The following is a 20,274-nucleotide window of genomic DNA, read 5'->3' on the forward strand; positions in this document are numbered from 1 at the left end:
ATAAGAATAACATCAGAGCCTGAAGCAATACTACTACTGTCAGATCTCATAAGCTAAACAGGGTCAGGCCAAACAGGTACTTGAATAAGGCACCTTTGAGGATCACATAACTGCAGCAAGAAATAATGCTGACAATTCAGTAGTGAGCACTATTCCTTCCACAGCAGAACTTTTCATCTCAGATACTCAGCCACAAGTGCTATGCAGCATAAACCAGCTCTGAAAGGCGTCAACGTTGTGCTGAGAAAACATAACCCTAATCCCCAGCAAAAGTTACTACGGTTCACCTATTAAAATTTCTCCAGTCATTTCAAAGGAACTAGACAGTCATTGCTTCCTATTCTCACGCTTTTCTTATGAGACAAAACATTAGTCAAGATTTGCAGTGTTTCTCTGGGAGGGTGGGAAGGCTGCATTTTTAGTGGGTAAAGCAATCTGCTCACTCATGTGTATCTATTTTACCATTAGCAAAATGGTTTCAGGGGCAGTGTTACTCCATGTCTGTGCATCTATCTGCCTATCTATTATTAATAAAGAAGAATGAGCATCCAGCCTACACTTTCATGATGAAGGAAGCCTCTTTTATATAGGAAATGAAAATGTACAGGTTTATTTCAGTGGCTGTGCTTTACCTCACTGTTGCGGGCAAAAACCCCACAATCCTATCATTTATACTAAATCACCTCCACTACTGAAAGCACAATACACTTAGAGAATGTGGCTCAGCAGCTCCCAGAATAAAAGGCAATTCTTAAAGTGGGAGCTCACATCTGACATTTACAGTATATAGTAAGTGATTCGGCAAGCTACAGTTGCTGTGCACAGTGACAGATCACTGGATAAATGAGCAACCGATAACAAGTGTGGAAGCCTTGGCTGTCCACATCAATAAATTAGACAATAGCAAATAATCAATGCTACAAACTGCAAACTCCTGATTTAAGGTTGAAGGAAAAAAACCTAGATGATGTTCAAGAACATGACAGAGAACTAGGGGGCATCACAGGTCAATAAAAACTAACGCAATTTGCCATTCTAATTACTTTGCATGTTCATGAGCTAGGAAGGCAGTTTGTGAAGCTGTAAGTAAAGCGCCAAGAGTACTGACACTATATATAATTCATAGACTGCAGCATATTGCTACATTTCTCATTGCCCTTAGAACTTGTACTTTCTCCAGGAAATATGGAGGTAATACTTAATGTTTATCTTCCAAACTCGTTTTTCATGAGCTCTATATTAACAGGTCACTCTGGTGAATGGGAAAGTCATCAATCTGGATCATTTGAGGGACCGAAAATGAAGGAGCTTTTATCCTTCTGGATATATTGCGATGTCATTTCAACAGCGACACAGTTCACACAGCAACCATGAATGGGCACATCCATCCTTCAGATACTGAAAACCAGAGAAGTTGGGTCAATTTATCAGGACCTTGCTGGGTGTCAGGTGAAAAGGAGATGTTAAAAGTCAGAAAATGACTGGCTGTGTCACTTCTTCCAGGTGAAGGGGCACCCGCATTGTACTGATACCTCACTCTGGATTGAATTTTCCTGGTGACTCTTCGGAGACACAGAAGTTCCTGCAGATTTATGTTGGGGTTTTTGCGAGGTTGAACAAGGAACACTCTGAAAGAGGCATAGAAATGGCTCCATTTTCCAAATGTGGTCAAAAGCAAATGGCCACATTTCTCTTTCTGGATCACACAGGGTTTGCCTGAGGTAGCTAGAAAAATTAAAGTCACTACAGAAATTAGTGGCTATTAAGTGTGCTTTGACCACAGAAACATGCTTAGCTGTCTACAGCAGTTAATGGGATGCCGCTGGCCAGACATGTAATAAGTCAGAATCCGAATTAGAGATTTAAGATAAATACTTTACTGTAAGAAACAGAAACCTAATATTTACAAAACAAGGACCTTGATAAAAATTAATACAAATCACATAAAATATATCAAAAGAAAACTCTAATTTTTGGCACTTCCTATATGTAGCTTTAAATAGACAGTTATTTTGGCAATGGTTTGAGAACCCAGCTGTGAAATTCATTTCCTGGTCTTTTAGTACTCTATTTGTCAGCACTTAACCCATTTCTGGCTTGGTTTCTGTCACAAAAAGGAAGGTTTCCTTTAGAAAATCAAAATACTAGAAGATCCAATGCATCATTTATGTGAAACTGCAGCAGAGGAAATGCTAAGAACCTCCTACTAAAGGTCTTTTAAAGTTTGGGACTCTCAGTAAAAACTTAATTTGGGCAGGTTTTTCTCTACCCTTTGCATTTAATGAAAAAGTGATTCCCTGACTGTGTCAAGATATTGCAAACAGGGAGAAGAGATGAAGTCTTGCTACAGAAATGTGTAAGTTACAGCAGCAATAAAATGTCAATTCAGATATGACGTAAATGTTTTATATTTTAACATGTCAACATTAGAAGGGAACAGGAAGGATCTTCTGTTCCCAAACAATCTGTAGTATCCCTCCCAGAAGTACAGAATTTCTGCAGATTTAATTTGTTCACTTCAAGATTTCTCTTCTGAATTAAAAAAGTATCTTCTTTTCACAGTCATTAGAACTGTAGTCACAAGCAAGCTGCTTTTCTCTTTGCCTTTTGTTTTTGTAAATATTTTCCCTCCAACAGTAGGTTTCTCTAGATTTTTTTCATTTGGACTCTTTTGGACTCAAATATTGGTAAAAGTTCTGTTACAAAAAAATGTTAAGAGGTGTTTTCCAGAAGGAAAGAAGGCCCTGTTGCCTCTACCTCTATAAATACAGTCCATTGGCCAATGGCATGTACTAACACCATGATTAAAAAGGAAATACAAGTCACTGTGAAAATCGTACCAGCTTATTATCCACCCTAACTGCTTACGCTGTGTTTGATGAAAATCTGAAAAAGCATACTTTATTTTGAGCTCAGCAGCTCTGGTCAGTTAATCGTTCTATCTTACCTTGTGACACTATTAGAGAATGATACCTCAGGCCCAATGCCGCACACAGGCAGATGTCAGGGAAGCCACAGCGTGAGCCCCTTTCTCCCTGCATCCTCCTGAGGCCAAGGCGTGAGATACGGCCTCACATCAACCAAGGAAACAGGGTGCAAACATCTATCACCCCCTTACTGCAGAAGCATTTTGCACAGCGATGTGCTGTCCGTATTACTAAGTACAGGAGGGAGTTACGGCTTACAGATAAAAAGAGCTTGTTACGTACAAAACTGGGCTCTAAAGTAGAAAGTGCCAATGTTCTCTGACTCTGTAACCGTGAAGTTACAGAGAGCAGAAGTTGGGCTTTCGGCTGGAAACAGTACATTTCCTGCCAAGAGAGAGCTCTAGCTAGAGCACTCGCATGGGATACGACGGGGGACAGGCACCCTAGGCCATATGTCGAGAGTGGAGAGGACTGCCAAGCACTGAGAGTGAACTGAACATTGTTCATGGCAGGGAAAGAAGGGCTAAAGCTGCCAAGCCAGGGGAGAAGGGAAAGAAGGAAGTGCGTGTTCCTGGGTCCAACAGCTGCTGACAGCTTCAACACCACTTTAGATGCGATACAATTCTGGTGAACCCTAAATAGGGGAAATTTTTCATTTGGAGATGTGGAGCTAAAATAAGAGCTCTCTCGAAGGAGCAGCTGTTTCCAGGAAAAGGGAAAGAGCTCCAAATGCAGCAAACACTTCCCATCCCCATCAGCATACAGAAAACTCTGCTGAATACTTTCAGTTCATCCACTTTTATTCCTTAGCCACCTGCTTTTTTAACCTGTGTCTTATGTTGGCCCTGCTTTTATGCATATTCATTTCCCATCTGCACAATGATATTCAGGGCTCAGTGACTTTTAAACCTAAACTGGGTTTTTTTGGATAAGTAACTGTGCTGGTTTTGGCTGGGATAGAGTTAATTTTCTCCACAGTAGCTGGTATGGGGCTGTGTTTTGGATTTGGGCTGGGAACAGTGCTGATAACACAGGGATGGTTTCCTTACTGCTGAGCAGTGCTCACACAGAGTCAAGGCCTTTTCTGCCTCTCACCCCACCCCACCAGCGAGGAGGCTGGGGGGCACAAGGAGCTGGGAGGGGACACGGCTGGGACAGCTGACCCCAGCTGACCCAAGGGATATCCCACACCGTATGGCGTCATGCTCAGCATATAGAGCTGGGGGAAGAAGGAGGAAGGGGGGGACATTCGGAGTTACGGTGTTTTGTCTCCCCAAGAAACCGTTAGGTGTGATGGAGCCCTGCTTTCCTGGGGATGGCTGAACGCCTGCCTGCCCATGGGAAGGAGCGAATGAATTCCTTGTTTTGCTTTGCTTGCATGTGCAGCTTTTGCTTTCCCTATTAACCTGTCTTTACCTCAACCCACAAGTTCTCTCACTTTTACTCTTCTGATTCTCTCCCCCATCCCACCGGGGGGGAGTGAGCGAGCAGCTCTGTGGGGCTTAGTTGCTGGCTGGGGTTAAACCACAGCAAACTACTTAAGCAATATTGATTCCTGCCAATGTGTCACTAGACTCCACTACAAATAGTGTAAAATAGCATATCCAGTTTACAGAGGGTACTTAAAAATATATGGAAAAGCAACTACCACCAAAGAGCGGATGTACTTTTAGCTCATATCCTCACTTATTCTGTGGTAGCTTGTCCCTGTATGTCCCTAGAGCTGCTGGAGAGTATGACTAATCATTTGCATTTTTAAATCCAATTCACCCCCTTGGCTTAACAATAGCAAATCACCATCAATTGCTTGTGCTAATAAAGGGGTCCCAAACACACAAACAAAATCTAGCAACAGCAGCAGGTGTAATTTGAAAAGTGGGCAATGTAATGAGATTTGAAAGAATTTAATTGAAAAACTATGAGCAAAGAGTGAATTCAGGCAGAATCATTCGATTCATGTAGCCATGTGGAATAATTTGTCATTTACGATGGTCAAAACAAATATTGCTGCATAAATGACTTTCAGGAACAGCCAGGCATTTTAGCAGCCTATGAAGAATATGACAGAGTAGAGGTTGAAGGAAACTTGGAGGACAGGGCTGCTGGACAGAGTGGTCCAGCAATTCCTGCATGTCACTCCAATCCATCACCAGCCGTTTATGAAGTTGGTCAGATGGCCACCTTCTGCTGTCAAACTGGAAAATAATTCACCAGTACAAGTTCACAAATCACCTCTTTTCACAGGGAGCAGAAAGAACAAGGCAACCTCTCCCACTAGCACAGCTGTCCATGGAAAAGCACATCCCTGCAAGACAGCCCCATTTTCCAGGGGACACCTGGGCCACCCCATGAGAGCAGGGCTTGCTCCTTTCTCAGGGGGTTCACCCTTTCCCCAGCCTCCAATGTACATCTGCTTACGTCTTCTTCTAAGCCTGTCTCCTTACAGACCAGTGTTCCAAAACAAAGAAAAAGAGTGCTGAAGCAGCACGTAAACATACCAGGTATTTTTCTCAACTGCACCTTTTCATCCCAAAAGCTATTGAAACATTGCTATATATCAAGACAGAGTGAACTCGTTGGTAGGGCTGGGGAAAGCAGGTTGCCTAAATTGCCTTTCGAAAACAACATGACTTTTCATGTTTGGGTTTTTCTTTTTATCCGAATACTACAATTGTTCCTCAATAAACACTGGCATTTAACAATACTAATGAAAATGCTTATGATTTCTGATATTCCTGAATATCTGTAATTTTATTAAAAACTAATCAATTCTGATATTGTTGATTATCTGTAACTTTATATTAGTATGTTCATTTTTTTCTATGTGGGTGCACTCTAATTTATTATCTAATTAAAATCCAAGTTTCTGTTACATTTTTAGGCTTTAGAACCCTGGATCACAGTTGCTAATCTCACTTGTTTGTCCACAACAAAACTACCAAGCAGCAAAGTGAAAACGTATATATATATTATTTTTTTTTTTTTTACATAGACTGAAGGGTTACATGTTACTTGCTAAGAGATAACACTGTTGTCATGTTTCTTCAGCAAAAAAGGCTGACAAGACTTGTTTCACATCTGTCTGCATAATATAACAAACCCATGAAGAACTAGTGATGAAAAAGCTGTTTTGTTGACAATCTATTATTGTTAAATGCACCCAAACACCAAGATTTAGGCATTGCTCATTAGTGCTGTATTGTAGCTCAGGATTTTGTCCCTATAAATACTTTGCGTCAAAATATTTTTTGAATATATTCTAGGCTGCAAGTCTTTTCCTTTCAACCCCAAAGAGTTATAGTCGCTGAAGCCTTTTATCATCTTAATCACAGTCACCTGTACTTAACCATCGAAGCCATACGATAACATTGCCAGCCACGTACAGTACTCCATGTGTAGTCCAACTACCCCTTCCTACAAATGCCATTTTACCTGTTTGTTTTGTACTCTGCTCATCTACTAATGCAACTCAGATATCTTTGTCTTTCTCACTGTAGTCAGGCATTACATTGATGGCTTTCAGTTTCCATCTATGACTCCAGACATTTTTTTCTTACAAATTGTCTCATAGTAGCTAATATCATGACTTAGTCACAGGAAGAAGAAAGGGAGCAAGAACTCCCCTTCCACCTCTCAATGAGCCACTGAGATCTTCCGTTTGTGTCTGCAAAAGCGAGAAGGCAAGATTGGAGATGAGGAAAGCAGTGCCTGAGGACTGGCACATGCTGTCCTTGCAGCTCCCTTGCACAGCCACAGCCACTCAGGCAACTGCCCCGACCCTCTGGCACAGGCAGTTAAGGCAGCACTTTCTAATAGCTCTAATGACTTCACTGGAAGTTCGCTTAAATAATCGCTGGATAGCTAACTAATAAGAGCAGGGCTTTGCCCCTAATTAAAAGTCTCACCTAGCAGACTCTACTTGAAATAAATGCTTAAGCAACACTAATATGAATACCAAATACACAGTCATTCTTAGAATCCTCGAATCATAGAATCGTCAAGGTTGGAAAAGACCCTTAAGATCATTGAGTCCAACTGTTAACCTAGCACTGCCAAGTCCATCTATACCATGTCTTCAAGCACCGTATCTATCCGTTCTTTAAATACCTCCAGGGATGGAGACTCAACCACTTCCCTGGGCAGCCTGTTCCAATGCTTGACCACCCTCTCGGGTGGTCAAGAAGTTTTTCCTAATATCTAACCTAAACCTCCCCTGGCGCAGCTTGAGGCCGTTTGCTCTCATCCTATCACTCATTACTAGGGGGAAGAGACCGACCCCCACCTCGCTACAGCCTCCTTTCAGGTAGTTGTAGAGAGCAATAAGGTCTCCCCTCAGCCTCCTCTTCTCCAGGCTAAACAACCCCAGCTCCCTCAGCCGCTCCTCATCAGACTTGTGCTCCAGACCCTTCACCAGCTTTGTTGCCCTTCTCTGGACACGCTCCAGCACCTCGATGTCCTTCTTGTAGTGACGGGCCCAAAACTGAACACAGTACTCGAGGTGCGGCCTCACCAGTGCCGAGTACAGGGGCACCATCACCTCCCTGGTCCTGCTGGCCACACTGTTCTTGATACAGGCCAGGATGCCATTGGCCTTCTTGGCCACCTGGGCACACTGCTGGCTCACGTTCAGGCGGCTGTCAACCAACACTTCTTCACTTAGTCCACCACTGCTCTCTTGTGTGCAATACACTACGATCAGGTTGTCTTGTGGGATCCCATCTTCAGTAAAGCTGCTGCCTTCGTCTTGGTTATCATTAACTCCTCTCATTACCTTTTCCAACAGCAAGGTAAAATGGTGCTTCTGGCTCCTGCACCTTCAAATTTTCCTGAAGCTTTCCGTTATTCCCACTTCCACTACATCAGCACTGCATTTATTCTGATTTCAAGTTACACTGTTTAGATGCCCACACTGCATTTACCTATGAATATCAGTTATTTCATATTGCCACTTCCATGACTACCAGAATCTCCAAAAAGGACTAAAAACCTCATGTACCAAATTTGATGCAACTTTAAAAAAGGAAAGATCCTTGTCTTACAATCGAGAAATAAAGTAAATAATTGAATTAACTGATATTTCAAGTATTGTGTACTTCAGCGAATGCCTGAAAGACTACAGGGAATGTAACCCAGCCTCCTCTCTCTCTCCATGGCAGGGCAGCTCTCCTTGCTTGAGGGAGATGTGGAGTTGCCTGTTGCACTTTCAGAATACCTCTTTACTCCAATAACAATTTCAGGTTACCACGGCTGCTAGCAGCAGCCAACATGGTCTTGCTGTTCAAAATCTGTGTTGTTAGAGGAACACAGGCACTTGCCAATAAATACCAATTCAGGCATGTTAATAAGTAACAGCATTAGAAAAGGCATTAGAAAGTTCCTGCAGAAGAAAACAGTAGGCAAGATCCTTTTCTCCACATCTGCATTGCAGGCTAGCAGAGACAATTCTACCACAGCTTTGCTGGTAAGCCTTCAGCAGTATTTGCTAACAGTGATTTATAAAGACCAGCAGGTTCAGCAGTCTGAGCCCTGGTCCCACCCTGGCTCCTCCTGGTACAGTATTTTGAGGAGAACTCAATTTTCAGACAGGTGAATAATGTGGCCCAGTTGAACACCAATCCCACTACAAGAAAGACATGGGCATACTGGAATGAGTCCAGTGAAGGGCCACGAAGATGATTAAGGGACCGGAGTATCTGTCTTACAAGGAGAGGCTGAGAGAGCTGGGGAGGGTTGGTCTGGAGAAAAGGCGGCTCATGGGGATCTTATCCATGTGTATAAACGCCTGGTGGGAAGGCGTAAAGAAGATGGATCCAGACTGTTCTCAATGGTGCCCAGCAAAAGAATAACAGGCAATGGGCACACAAACTGAAATAAAAGAAATTCTGTTTAAACATAAGAAAAATCTTTTTTACTGTGAGGGTGGCTGAACACTGTGACAGCCTTGTCCAGAGAGGTTGTGGAGTCTGTATTCTCACAGATAATCAAAGCCTAACTGGGCACAGCCCTGGGCAGCCTGCTGTAGCTGACTCTGCTTGAGCTGGGGTTTGGATGGGATGATGCCCAGGGGTGCGGATGGGATGATGCCCAGGGGTGCCTCCAACCTAGATCTGCACTAGCCCCAGTGAAAGCAAACTCTCAGGATGTGTGTCAACAACTACACCAGTATGTAGTTTTCTTTCTGCTTCCCATGAGAGAGATTCTTCAACGAAGTCCCTGAGTATGTCTTGTACCTGCTCCCAGTCTGTGATCTGAGCTGCCTCAGGACCCTCCACCCGACACGGCCAGCCACACAACACAAGCAATCCTCTGTTGGTTGTTGTATGAGTTTTCTTTGACCTCTCCCCCATAAAGCTCTAAACCCACATGCGTATAAAATTCACAAACTGAAAAAAAACATAAACAGGAGAAAGAAATTTGGTGAAGCACTGAGCTATAAGATAATATGCTTACACAGTCCTGTGTTACATTCGTAGTTCTAATCCATATTTTCAGGTCATCATCTACATAAACTTACTAGCCTATTCCAGATAGCTAAAGAGATTCAACCAGCAAACACATAACATCAGATATGCATCCTAAACACTTAAATCTGGAAAAGGTGTTTACTAACATATGTGCTTTTATAAGCTAAAGGAAATTTAATTCAATATTAATTTCACGCCAAATTACAAGGGGAACAATCTCCTGGTTCTCAAGCATTTTGCAAAAAGGAGAATACTTGCATATTCAATATTTACATTTTTAATAATTCAGGTCATAAACATTTTAATAAAACAATTAATTTTAATACATACTATAGTTAGTTTAGGACAAATTCATTAAATTGTGAGGTATGAATATACCTCATTGTTCAAATAATGAAGAGAACACATGAGTTCTAGCAAGGTCATGAGAAGAGGGAGAACACAGAATACCCATTATCTAAAGAATATCCATCATGGGGAAATGAATTAGATGCATCTCATTTTCACTTTGTCAAACTTAGTTCATATTCTGGTTGAAGACCAGCACGCAACCTAGGATAGCAACTATCCACAAGGCAGGTATTATATCTTCATTTGACAGGTCTGGGGTCAGGCAGGTCAAATCAATACTTTAGAGATTTGTCCACGGTCAAAAATGGACAATAAAGAATCACATGATATATGAATCTGGCACACAGGGAAAAGAACTCATTTAAAATGAGGAATAACGATAAGAAAAGAAAAATGGATTTCACTCAAAATAAATGAAAGAATTGTATTTCAAGAACACATTAGAAATATCATATGGACTAATTCAGTTCGATATAAGAGAGTAGAATTCTACTTATCACCACTTTAAGTAGGACCCCATTTTAATCAGTATGTCAAAACACAGACAGGAAAATACCTAACCATTTGTTTACATGGTTTTGTGTGAAAGGCTGAAGAAAACTCAACTGTTTTCAAATACTTGCAAAGTTCCACAGACACTGAAGGCAAAATAAAAATTATAGAGGACATACTGTACAGTGGAATGGGAAAGGATCAGGAATATATTGGTAGGCGATACTATTTTACCCATTCGTTTCTGGTGCCTGACAAAAAGAGACAGATTACTACATGGACTCAGAAACATACAATGTATGATCTCGTGATAAGCAGGTTACTTTCCCTCTGACAGTCCAACGTTCCTAACTTCGTTCTTGGAATAGGTTGTGCTACACTCTTCACTAATGACAAACCCTAGACTAGAGAACTTGATCATCATAAATAAAGCTAAAGCTTAAAAATATGGAACAATCACTCAAAAAAAAAAAAAAATTAATGACTCAAGATGTCTCTTTTGGCTGTGTTTTATTCTAGGACAAATTTCACCAAAAGCCTGTTTTACGGCATTGAAGACAAAACTGGAGTCTGAATTACTTCAAGCATGTACGGAGGGCTTAGGTCCGCTCTACCTTTTGCTTTATAACCAGCATTTCCAGGTTTTGTACAGAGCAAAAGGTAGAAGCTGTCTTCTGTGGAATTTTATAACATCTTGATATAAATCTCCCTTAGTTTGGGACTGCTCGGCTATTGGGATTTGGTTTGGACTTACTTCTATCAAATAGATTCACTGACATGTGAAAACCACTTTTTCTTATAATTTCAAAGCTTTATTTTTTCTATTGGCATAGAACAAAGATTCTTACCAGTAACCTTCAATTCAACTGTTCTTCGTATAAGCTTGCCTTCAAACTTCAGTTCACAGGTATAATTTCCTCCATCTTCTTCCTGAACTTCTTGTATTAAGAGAGTATTTCCCTTCTGAATTACAATGCTTCTCCACATTTTTGGCTTACATTCCTGCAGAAAAAAATCCATTGCCAAAATTACCCAGCTTGTATGACATAAGACAGTGTTGCCTGATCAGATTTTCAGTATTATACATAAGTAAACAACCACCTCAATATATTTTGCAATTCAAATTCAAATATAATTTCAGATAGGACAGAGATCTGAAACTGCAATTAATTTGAAGACAGAAATTAAACACAAATGTTTTTAAGGTTCAGTAATTCCCACTGTATCACATGGGCTGTGTTTAATACGTGGTGCCCTGAAGCAATGATTAAGTATCTTCTCTTTCTCATGATGAACAACTGCCAAGACCTCTACTTTAGGATGGACCATAAAAATGCATCTCTGTTTGAAGGGAGTAAGGGCAACATCTGTTAAGGGTTAGCCTGAAGGCAAACTTTACACACAGTCTCAGGCTAGAACTATTTACCAACAGAAGAAAACAGGCAGAACTGCAGCAGTTTTGTGAGCAAGAGAATTCAGGAAGCCTGGTTTCCTTAGGGTCTTGTTTCTCATCACTGGCTTCTCTGGCACCTGATGAGCTCTGATTCAGCCTTTTCCCATCACTCGGCTCTTTGTAGCATCATCCCCATGTGCGTCCTCTGACGGAGTACCTGGTACTGATGGCCTGCAACTCTCGCTGACTTCGCCAGGCAGACCTTAGCTGTTATTTGGCAGATTTAGGTTCATCACTATGAATCGTGGTCCTACTGGAACAGCATTTGAGTCCTTCTGTATAGTGTGTGATACAGCACAAGAAGAGGCTCCCCCTTTCCTAACATACTGTATCCTTGCAGCCAGATCAGTCACCTTCTACGCTAACAGTGCTCATGACTGAATACCTCTTGGAATGTTCTGAACTAAAAGCACAGGCACAATCTGATCATTGTCTCTTTAAAGTGGTACCTTAAGTTGATATATTTATTGTCTCTCAAGAACTTTAACATCAAGCCTGTTCTACCTGCAAACAAAATCACACTTTTCTCAGTTCTGTAAAACAGTCGGTACTCCCCACAGTTCTGGAGGCTCTGGCTAATTCTGTACCCAGAGCACACAAAGCAGCACAGGGCCCGAGTACTTTTAATGCCCCTCTATCCCCTCTCGCAAGGTGGCAACATGGAATAAGCTCTCAGGCTGCGGCTAACATTCTCGCATCAGTTGCATCAGACTCAGCAAGTTCAGAGATCCGTGTAAGTAGCCCAGACCTATGCCCCATTTTCTGCCTGTCTGCAACAGCAGTATCAGAAATACAGCAAACAAAATAGAACAAAGCTTTCTCTTAAGAAAACAACAAAACAAGAGCATACGTTAACATGCAAATATATTGCGTGACAGCAAGAGATCAGCATGACAGAAACATAATTTTTTCATGGGACTCCATAGACGTTCCAAATCCACAGTGTCAGTTTCTAAATTAAAGGATAATAACAAAGAAATAAAAAGATGGGACTGTGAGCTTTTGGCCTTGCACTTGAAAGCGGAGCACTGAAGCATTTATCCCTATCCCTACTAGGCCAAATTCAGTTACAATGTGGCCAGATTTAGAATATTGAAACTGTGCCATTCTACTGCAGGTAATTGAGTGTTCAGGTTATCTTTCTGTTTCCAAAGTACAGTTGTAGGGAAAGTGTAATCTTGTCTTGCATGTGAACTTTAGTCAACACCGATGATGGAGAATGATCAGAATCCAGATCCTATTGGTGTGCTAAGAAGAATCAGAGCTAATTTTTGTTACTAAATTACACTGACATCGTTTGAGACTGATGCAGGACACGGATCTGAGCCAGAAAATGCCATTAAATCCTTTCTGATTTGCACACAATTTTTTAGTCCTATTTAAAGGTGCATCAACCACCTACTTGGAGTAACTAAATCTGAACACAGGGCAAAGAATATTATTCAGTTCTATTCAATCCTAATTTAGAAGGAATACAATTCCCATAATACACAAAGTAAGCATATTTCAGAGATGCACCCTTTCAGTGCAGCACTGAAAGACCCTATCATACGTTACCAGTTTTATATTCTGTATTTTATTTTTAAAAGTATGGGAGCAAAGAGATCGAAGATACATTTTCATACACTTTATATTTTTATATACTACATGCCTGTAATAAGAGCAGCGACATCTTTACTACTACAGAGATTAATGATTTATTGTGGTTTTACAGTGAGGAATTGTTGTGATGGACTTGTACCACTAATGTCCTAATTGTTTCTTTTTGTATCTGCTTAAAATGCTTCATATTAAAAATGATGTATAACTCTTTCTTTCCCAAATTTTGACTAATTTTTCTTCTACTGACTACGCAGGCTTTCTAAACATGTGTTGAAAATGCCTATTTTATTCTGCCTCTTACTCACAGACTAGCTGAATCCACAAAACTAAAAGCAAAAAAGGGAAGAAGCTGGTAAATCATAACAATTTGTATATTAAGCAACAAAAATGGCCGAGAAACAAACCAACTAAAAAAAAAAAATCTAACTAGTCTTCATATTGTGGAAACAATCTAGATTTTACTGTCAGAGGTCTGCTGATTTCTCCAAAAAGGTAAGTGCTCAATTGTATGACTGTTGCTTGTTTAATCAATTAATTGCTCTTTTCTGCTTTTGCACCATGTTTCCCTGCTAGAAGAATCTGAAAGTTTCTTTTCTAGCCTATTTATTCTCCTTAGACATCTTAAATATTTTGGGGTTTTTTCCCTCAATAATTAAGTTGTGCACTAGTATGCTTCTTTTTCTTTTACTTGAAATTCAAGTGGCAGCACCTCAATAACTCTATTTTTTGTAGGGTAGATAACAGGTGTCATTCACCTGACGTTTTGATTGTTTTCACAGCCCTTCCTTCTACCCAGTAGTAGAAAAGAGATGGTGGAAATGGCTTAAGACTCTGCATTCTAGATGTAATATACCTTTTTCCTCTGCCAGTTGATTTTTCATGAAACTGCTCTTACTGTTAAATCCCATTCATTCAATCATGCCTTGACACATACATTTATTTCAAAAAAATCCTTATACTTCTTGCCAACACAGTGCTAAGAGGTGCAACAGAGCTGTGTGTATATCAATGGCATTAATTGTGGAAATCTTTAAAAATAAATATTTCATGTAGTGTAATTCTAGCCAGAACTGAAGTTCATACTGCTGTTAAAACAAATCCTCACAGCAAATGTTTTATTACTTATCGGGTGTGTATGTGGAAATCTATTCAGGCACAATTATTTCAAGAGCGTGTTTAAATTACAGTTAACTCCCTGTAAATTGATGCAATTATTGGCTCAGATTCATTAATCCCTCCACACAGAGAAGCCTTCTGGAAGGCAGGGCAAGTCCTGCACACGGTGGGCTTGTACCATTACTGCCCTGTCTGATGGTATTTCATCGGTCACAAGTCCAAACTCTCCGACTACCAGTGAACTGGCAGGTTCTCGTGAACACAAGGATTTCTCTTTTCAGCCAAAGGTATAAAGAAGGAACCTCGAGGACTTCCTCATATTTATTTATCTACTTGTCTATTTTGGACAATTTATGCTCTCCCCCTGGATGAAAATGTTCTCTAAATATTTCAGCATAGTGAATAGGAATTGCTCCCAGTGCCTCTGGAGCAGATTTACACAAGAAGATGTCTGATTACACCTTCATGTACATGTCAAACTCAATCACAAAGGTAGAGGTGAAAAATTTGAGGATCCAGTGTGCCATGACTAGAAACAGATGCCTTCTTCAGAATGTGAGGGTCAGATCCTAAAGTGGAATATCACTTATACTATTCTGCGGAAGAAGGGACCGACTTTTTGTTACACACGTTGGCCTCACACAGCATGATCTTAAGTCCCAGATTGCGGTTTGTAGGGGTTACCCCAGTACTCATCATATTATTTTGTAATCCAAGTAATTATATATTTTCTGGAAACTGGACTTATGCTCTTTGGAACAGGCAGACTTCTATTAACAGTTAGTACCATAACACCCTCTAGAATATTCTTCCAAAACCCTGTTTCAGGAATAAGTTTCAAGGGATAACCTAACGTATGTACCTTCCGCATAGCATTAATATTTACATTTCACATTACTGACCTTCCTGACTCAGGTCCAGATGACATAGGTGTTGTCTAAGAACTGAACTGATAGCACCTTATTGTTAACTATGGATAAGGAGGTATATGTAGCAGGTTATTCCACTAATGTCTCTTTTCATTATCAAGCCAGACTGAAGGTTGTCGCCTTTTGATTGTCTCACTGTTATCATCCAACCACATCAATTCTGTTCAATTTCACCACGGTGATGACTTGTCAGTCAGCTGTCACACTCCAGCCTGGTGTCACACAACCTGTGTGTGCAAGCCAGATAACATGTCTGGGTATATGGAACAAAGACCCTTCCATTCCCTTTCTCGGTCAGCACAAAGCATCGTTGATGTGGGGTTGTACATGCATCTTCCTTAGACTGATTTCTGCTCCATGACAGCTGCAGATATTCCTGCCAGACTATTTCTGCAGTGTGCTCTTGCAAAAAAATGGATCTTCAGTGATCTGGTGCTCAGTAATACCTAGGTAGACACGGCAAGAAACATCTTCTCTCTGGTACCCTCTTTCCTCCAAGATTTCAGACTTAACTGAATACATATATTTTGTGTACGAACAGTACTGAAGATATCCACCCATACATTGAGAGAAACAGCTTCAATGTCTGAAAGAAAAACTTTGTTTGTGCTAACAGTGGGTTACGGCACATGTTTTGTTACTATAAGATAGAACATGTGAGAATTCTGTAAAAAATAGAAACAGATGACAACTTTTATAATTGCTCTTTTCTGACGCAACCTGCTAAGGAGGAAAAAAACCTGCAGCTCTGCACATATTACTTATTTCACACAAAATAACTATCTTTAAAGAACGTTATTAAGGTTGGCAAATCAAGCACACAAAATTTAGGAATTAATTAGTCTGTGTGTTTCTGTCTTCATTACCTGAACGAAGTTTGTCCTGAACTCATTCTGCCTTTATCCCTACAATCCAACTATTTCTTGTTCCCTCTGACTCTCAGCTCTTTATTCTTCTCCATTGTTTCTTGCAGCAACTCATACTCAAGGGCTTTCAAAATACCAGACTTTGGTCCAAGTCCAGACAATGTAAAATTTGCCAGACCTTGCTGTGGTCTTCGTACTTGATGTCTGCCTGACAACCCATATTTTAGTCATTCTCCTATTTTCTTGGGGAGTTACAGAAACACATCATCGATACATCTGCTGCTGAAAGCTGTGTGCAATACTTGACAGGCCTTGAAGAAGGTACAGCCAGACGAGTTACCTGCCAGGTAGTAAAAGTATCTAGCAGACCTCAGTTAAAATTAACAGACCTCAGTAAAATTACTCAATGAACCTCAGCAAAAGTAAATGCATCTCTCTGAAATTACCCAGCAGACTTTGATAAAAATTAACAAGCCTTGGTGAAACAGACTTCATAAAAAATTAATTGGGTAGCACTACTGAAGCTGGCGGTGCTGAAACACCTTTGGCTCCACTGTAGGTTGCCTCCCTTTGTTTCTACTACAGTATCAGGCAGGGAGACATCCCGCCAAGGTGGAAACTGGTACAGAGGCACAGTGGTTTGGGAACGTGGTAGTGCTGTTAGAGAAATCATGTGACCTCCTGCACAGAACATCCTCATTGATGCTGATTTCTGTTGGACAATAACTATGCTGCATAGTTTTGCCTGTACTTTAGTATTACTTCTGTAAAACTGGGAGAGCCTCCTCCAGACCAGTCACAAACCACTGCAGGCTCAGAAAAGGCCATCTCTATGCCTCAGACTGAAAACAGTGGAAGTTTTGTATAGTTTCAGCACAATAGCAATAAGACAGCAATAGTTACCTTGTACCACACCACATCTGGCTCTTGACTGGCTGTTTTGTAATCCTCAATATCAGGACAGGAGATTGTCTTTCTCTTAGTGACTTCTGATTTTTCCAGATACCTGATCTTGCTGTTGTAGCAAAGCCCAGATTCATTTTCAGCTACCGTCAAGGACATGGACACCTTCATGCAATACGTTGAGTTTCTGCAGGGACAGAAAGATGTTTTCATTGATCCTACCTCCTTTTTACCATGTTTGTTTCAGCACAGTAACTTTCTTTGTTAAGCTCTCATCTTAACACACACTTCAGCCACACATTCAAATAGTGACTGTCATGCTGTTTATTTCCAACACAGAGGAATTACTAGAAAATGTAAAGGCTCATTTCTGATTTACTATGAAGAATCCTGTAGAAATTTTCTTGACAAGTGATCTAACCCAACACGGCAGCTCTTTCAAGCTTGCAAGTCTACAAACAAGAACCTGTTGGCATCTCAAATGTTGGTCAGGATACACTGTGCCATTTCCTCTATGTGTCACACACACTCCTCTTCTCCCTCTTTCTCTCCCACCTTCAGGAGATTTCACTCCAGCATGCAGTGCTATACATTTGAGAAGAAGGGTTATGTGCTGGATGTTAAAGCACATCATGCAGGAAGAATTCCTCCCCCTGAAGGAACTGCTATATAAAATCCTACGGCATGTGATATTGTGGTGGGTTGACCTGGACAGGCTGCCAGCCGCCCACCCAGCTGCTCTCTCACTCCCCCTCAACAGAATGGGAAGGACAAAATAAGATGAAAAAGCTCGTGGGTCGAAATAAAGACAAGGAGATCACTTACCAATTACTGTCATGGGCAAAACAGGCTTGACTTGGAAAAAAATATTTTAATTAATTGCAAATTAAAATAGGTTTCGATGGCGAGAAAGACAAAAAAGCTAAAACACATTCCACTTGCCTCCTTTTTTTACTCCTCTCCCTCTCCCTCCCCAAGTGGCATGAGGGTGGGAATGGGGGGTTGTGGTCCGTCCATAACGGCTCCTCTCTGCCTCTCTTCCTCCTCACGCATTCCCCTGCTCCAGCGCGGGCCTCCATGGCCGCAGTTCCTGTCAGGAAAGCCAGCTCCCCCGGGGGCTCTCCACGGCCGCAGGGGAGTCTCTGCTGGGGCCTGGGGCGCCTCTCCCTCCTCCTGCCCGGCCCTCGCTGTGCGGGGCTGTTTCTCACACTTTTCCCCTCACCCCTCGCTGACCAGCAGCATTTTGCCCTTTCTCAAATACGCTTTCCCCGAGGCGCCGCCAGCCTCGCTGAGGGGCTCAGCTGTGCCCTGTGGTGGGGCCGCTGGAACCGGCCGGAACCGGTCTGAACCGGCCGTGCCCGGCACGGGGCAGCCCCTCAGCGCTCCTCAGAGGGGCCCTGCAGCCCGGCTGCCAGCGCCGGGCCACCGGCACCCAGTGCAGGTACGCAAGAAGTCCGATTGTTGGTTACACGGATACATTTTTGCCTTAAAATCCTGAAAAATGTAATCCCTTAGCACTTCAAGCAATCGTCTGCTCTATCACCAAAGAACCCTGACAGAGTTAAATCCAGGCAAGCGGAACTGGGAGCTACACCTAGTTTTTCTTAGTATCAGGGTAGAATAAACACAACCAGCCCAGCTCCCATGCCTCACAATCATGAAAATAGGATTAAATTAAATTCCTTCAGACTTGCATCTTTAACAGAGCTATCAGACACACAATAAAAAACCCCAGACTGGTGTTTGTCGTGGTGTTCCTGTGAAGCATTTGCACTTTGCACAGGATCGTTGCAACCCAGACTGTCAGCTTCTGCCCTTCATTAGGTGTGATGGCAAACAGAGTCCTTTAAAAGCAAAGTACAAGCGGCAATATAACGAGGCTCTTCCCCCATCACGCATCATTTTGTCATTTTAACTGGCTGCGCCGCAACCAAAAAAGCCTGGAGTAAAACCGACGTGCTGGGTGGTTACCCCATCAAAGGGAGCTGTGGAGAGCTGCGGCAGGAGGTATGGCCGCTTCGCCGCCGCCTCTTCCATCGCAGCTCTGCTCCAAACTGGTTTAGCTGAGCCCAGAAGGTGGCACGGCAGATAGAAACTGCCTTGTGCACCTGGAAGGTGATCCGTCAGTCAAACCCTGACACTAATGATACTGGCTGCTTACTCCCTTCAATTAAACTCATGACAATGCTTTGAATTTAAAAAAAAAAAAAAAAAATTCCAACACGCTACATAAATCTTTTCTTATGCAACATTTCAACATGTCACTCTGTCAAGTGAGCCTGTAGTTAGGAAGAAAATAAAAAGGTCTATAGGGACACTTCATCACGGCTCTAAGCTTCATGCTAAACAAGCACTGACAAAACACTGTACAAATGGCTTCTTGTCAAAGGTGTGCCATGAGCAGGTATTTGCAGAAAGAGGTATTTGCAAGGCAAATCAACAGGCAATCTTCAGAAACCTCCCATTTTCAGCATCGTTAGTGTTATGTATCCAGCAGAACCACAGACTTCCCCCTTCCTACTCCCTTCTCTTCAAAATGCCACCTGTACATTTATGTAATAAAATCGGTGGGTATTTTCTCCGTCCCTCACCTCAGAGCGGAAAGGCTCACTCTGCACACTGCCAGGATGGTTTCAGTTGAGAGTCTCATCCTCACAAACTGCACAAAATGTATTATTTTACCTGAAACAAAAGTTCTCTGGACTGTAAAAAATGCATCATTTTGGGTGGGCTTTTTAGAAATACTTACATGATTTAGGGAACATAAGTCAACTTTATCCCAAACTACTTGCTTTTGAAAAGGGTTACCTTTTTTTGTAGGTAGTAAGAAAACAAAACATATTCAGAAAGTTTCACTGCTTCCTAATACAGCACTGAAAATCCACAAAATATGGATACAACCACTCAGTATAATCAATAGTAATTAATCAGTAATGATTATTTAACATTCCTGAATGACTAGGAGTATTACTGAGTGCATATAAGGTCACATGCGCTCAGTAATAATGATCCAGGCTAATCAAGAATAATGACTTTGAATAGTTGTCCATTACTTGGTGTTATTTAATAGTGCTGTATTTTCTGCTAACAATCTTGCATTATTTAGATTGTATTTTGAACAGCGCTGGAGGCTACTTCTATTTAAAATGCTTCCTGGAACCATGACCTAAA

The 20,274-nt window shown here is 41.5% G+C and overlaps 1 protein-coding gene across 1 annotated transcript in view; it reads right to left on the reverse strand.

Annotated features, from left to right (window-relative positions):
• The window catches only part of IL1RAPL2 (interleukin 1 receptor accessory protein like 2), a gene marked incomplete at its 3' end in the record, with an annotated part of 395,896 nt that overhangs the window by 160,568 nt on the left and 215,054 nt on the right, over window positions 1–20,274 (reverse strand). Inside the window, exons 4-5 of the mRNA XM_082322891.1 lie at window positions 17,104–17,290; window positions 11,083–11,236 (exon numbers count right to left, since the gene is read on the reverse strand). Of these exons, the coding sequence (XP_082179017.1) occupies window positions 11,083–11,236; window positions 17,104–17,290 (341 nt within the window). The remainder of the gene's footprint in view (window positions 1–11,082; window positions 11,237–17,103; window positions 17,291–20,274) is intronic.

This window comes from Platalea leucorodia, assembly GCF_965183815.1.
Source record: "Platalea leucorodia genome assembly, chromosome: 10".
Lineage (NCBI taxonomy): Eukaryota > Metazoa > Chordata > Aves > Pelecaniformes > Threskiornithidae > Platalea > Platalea leucorodia.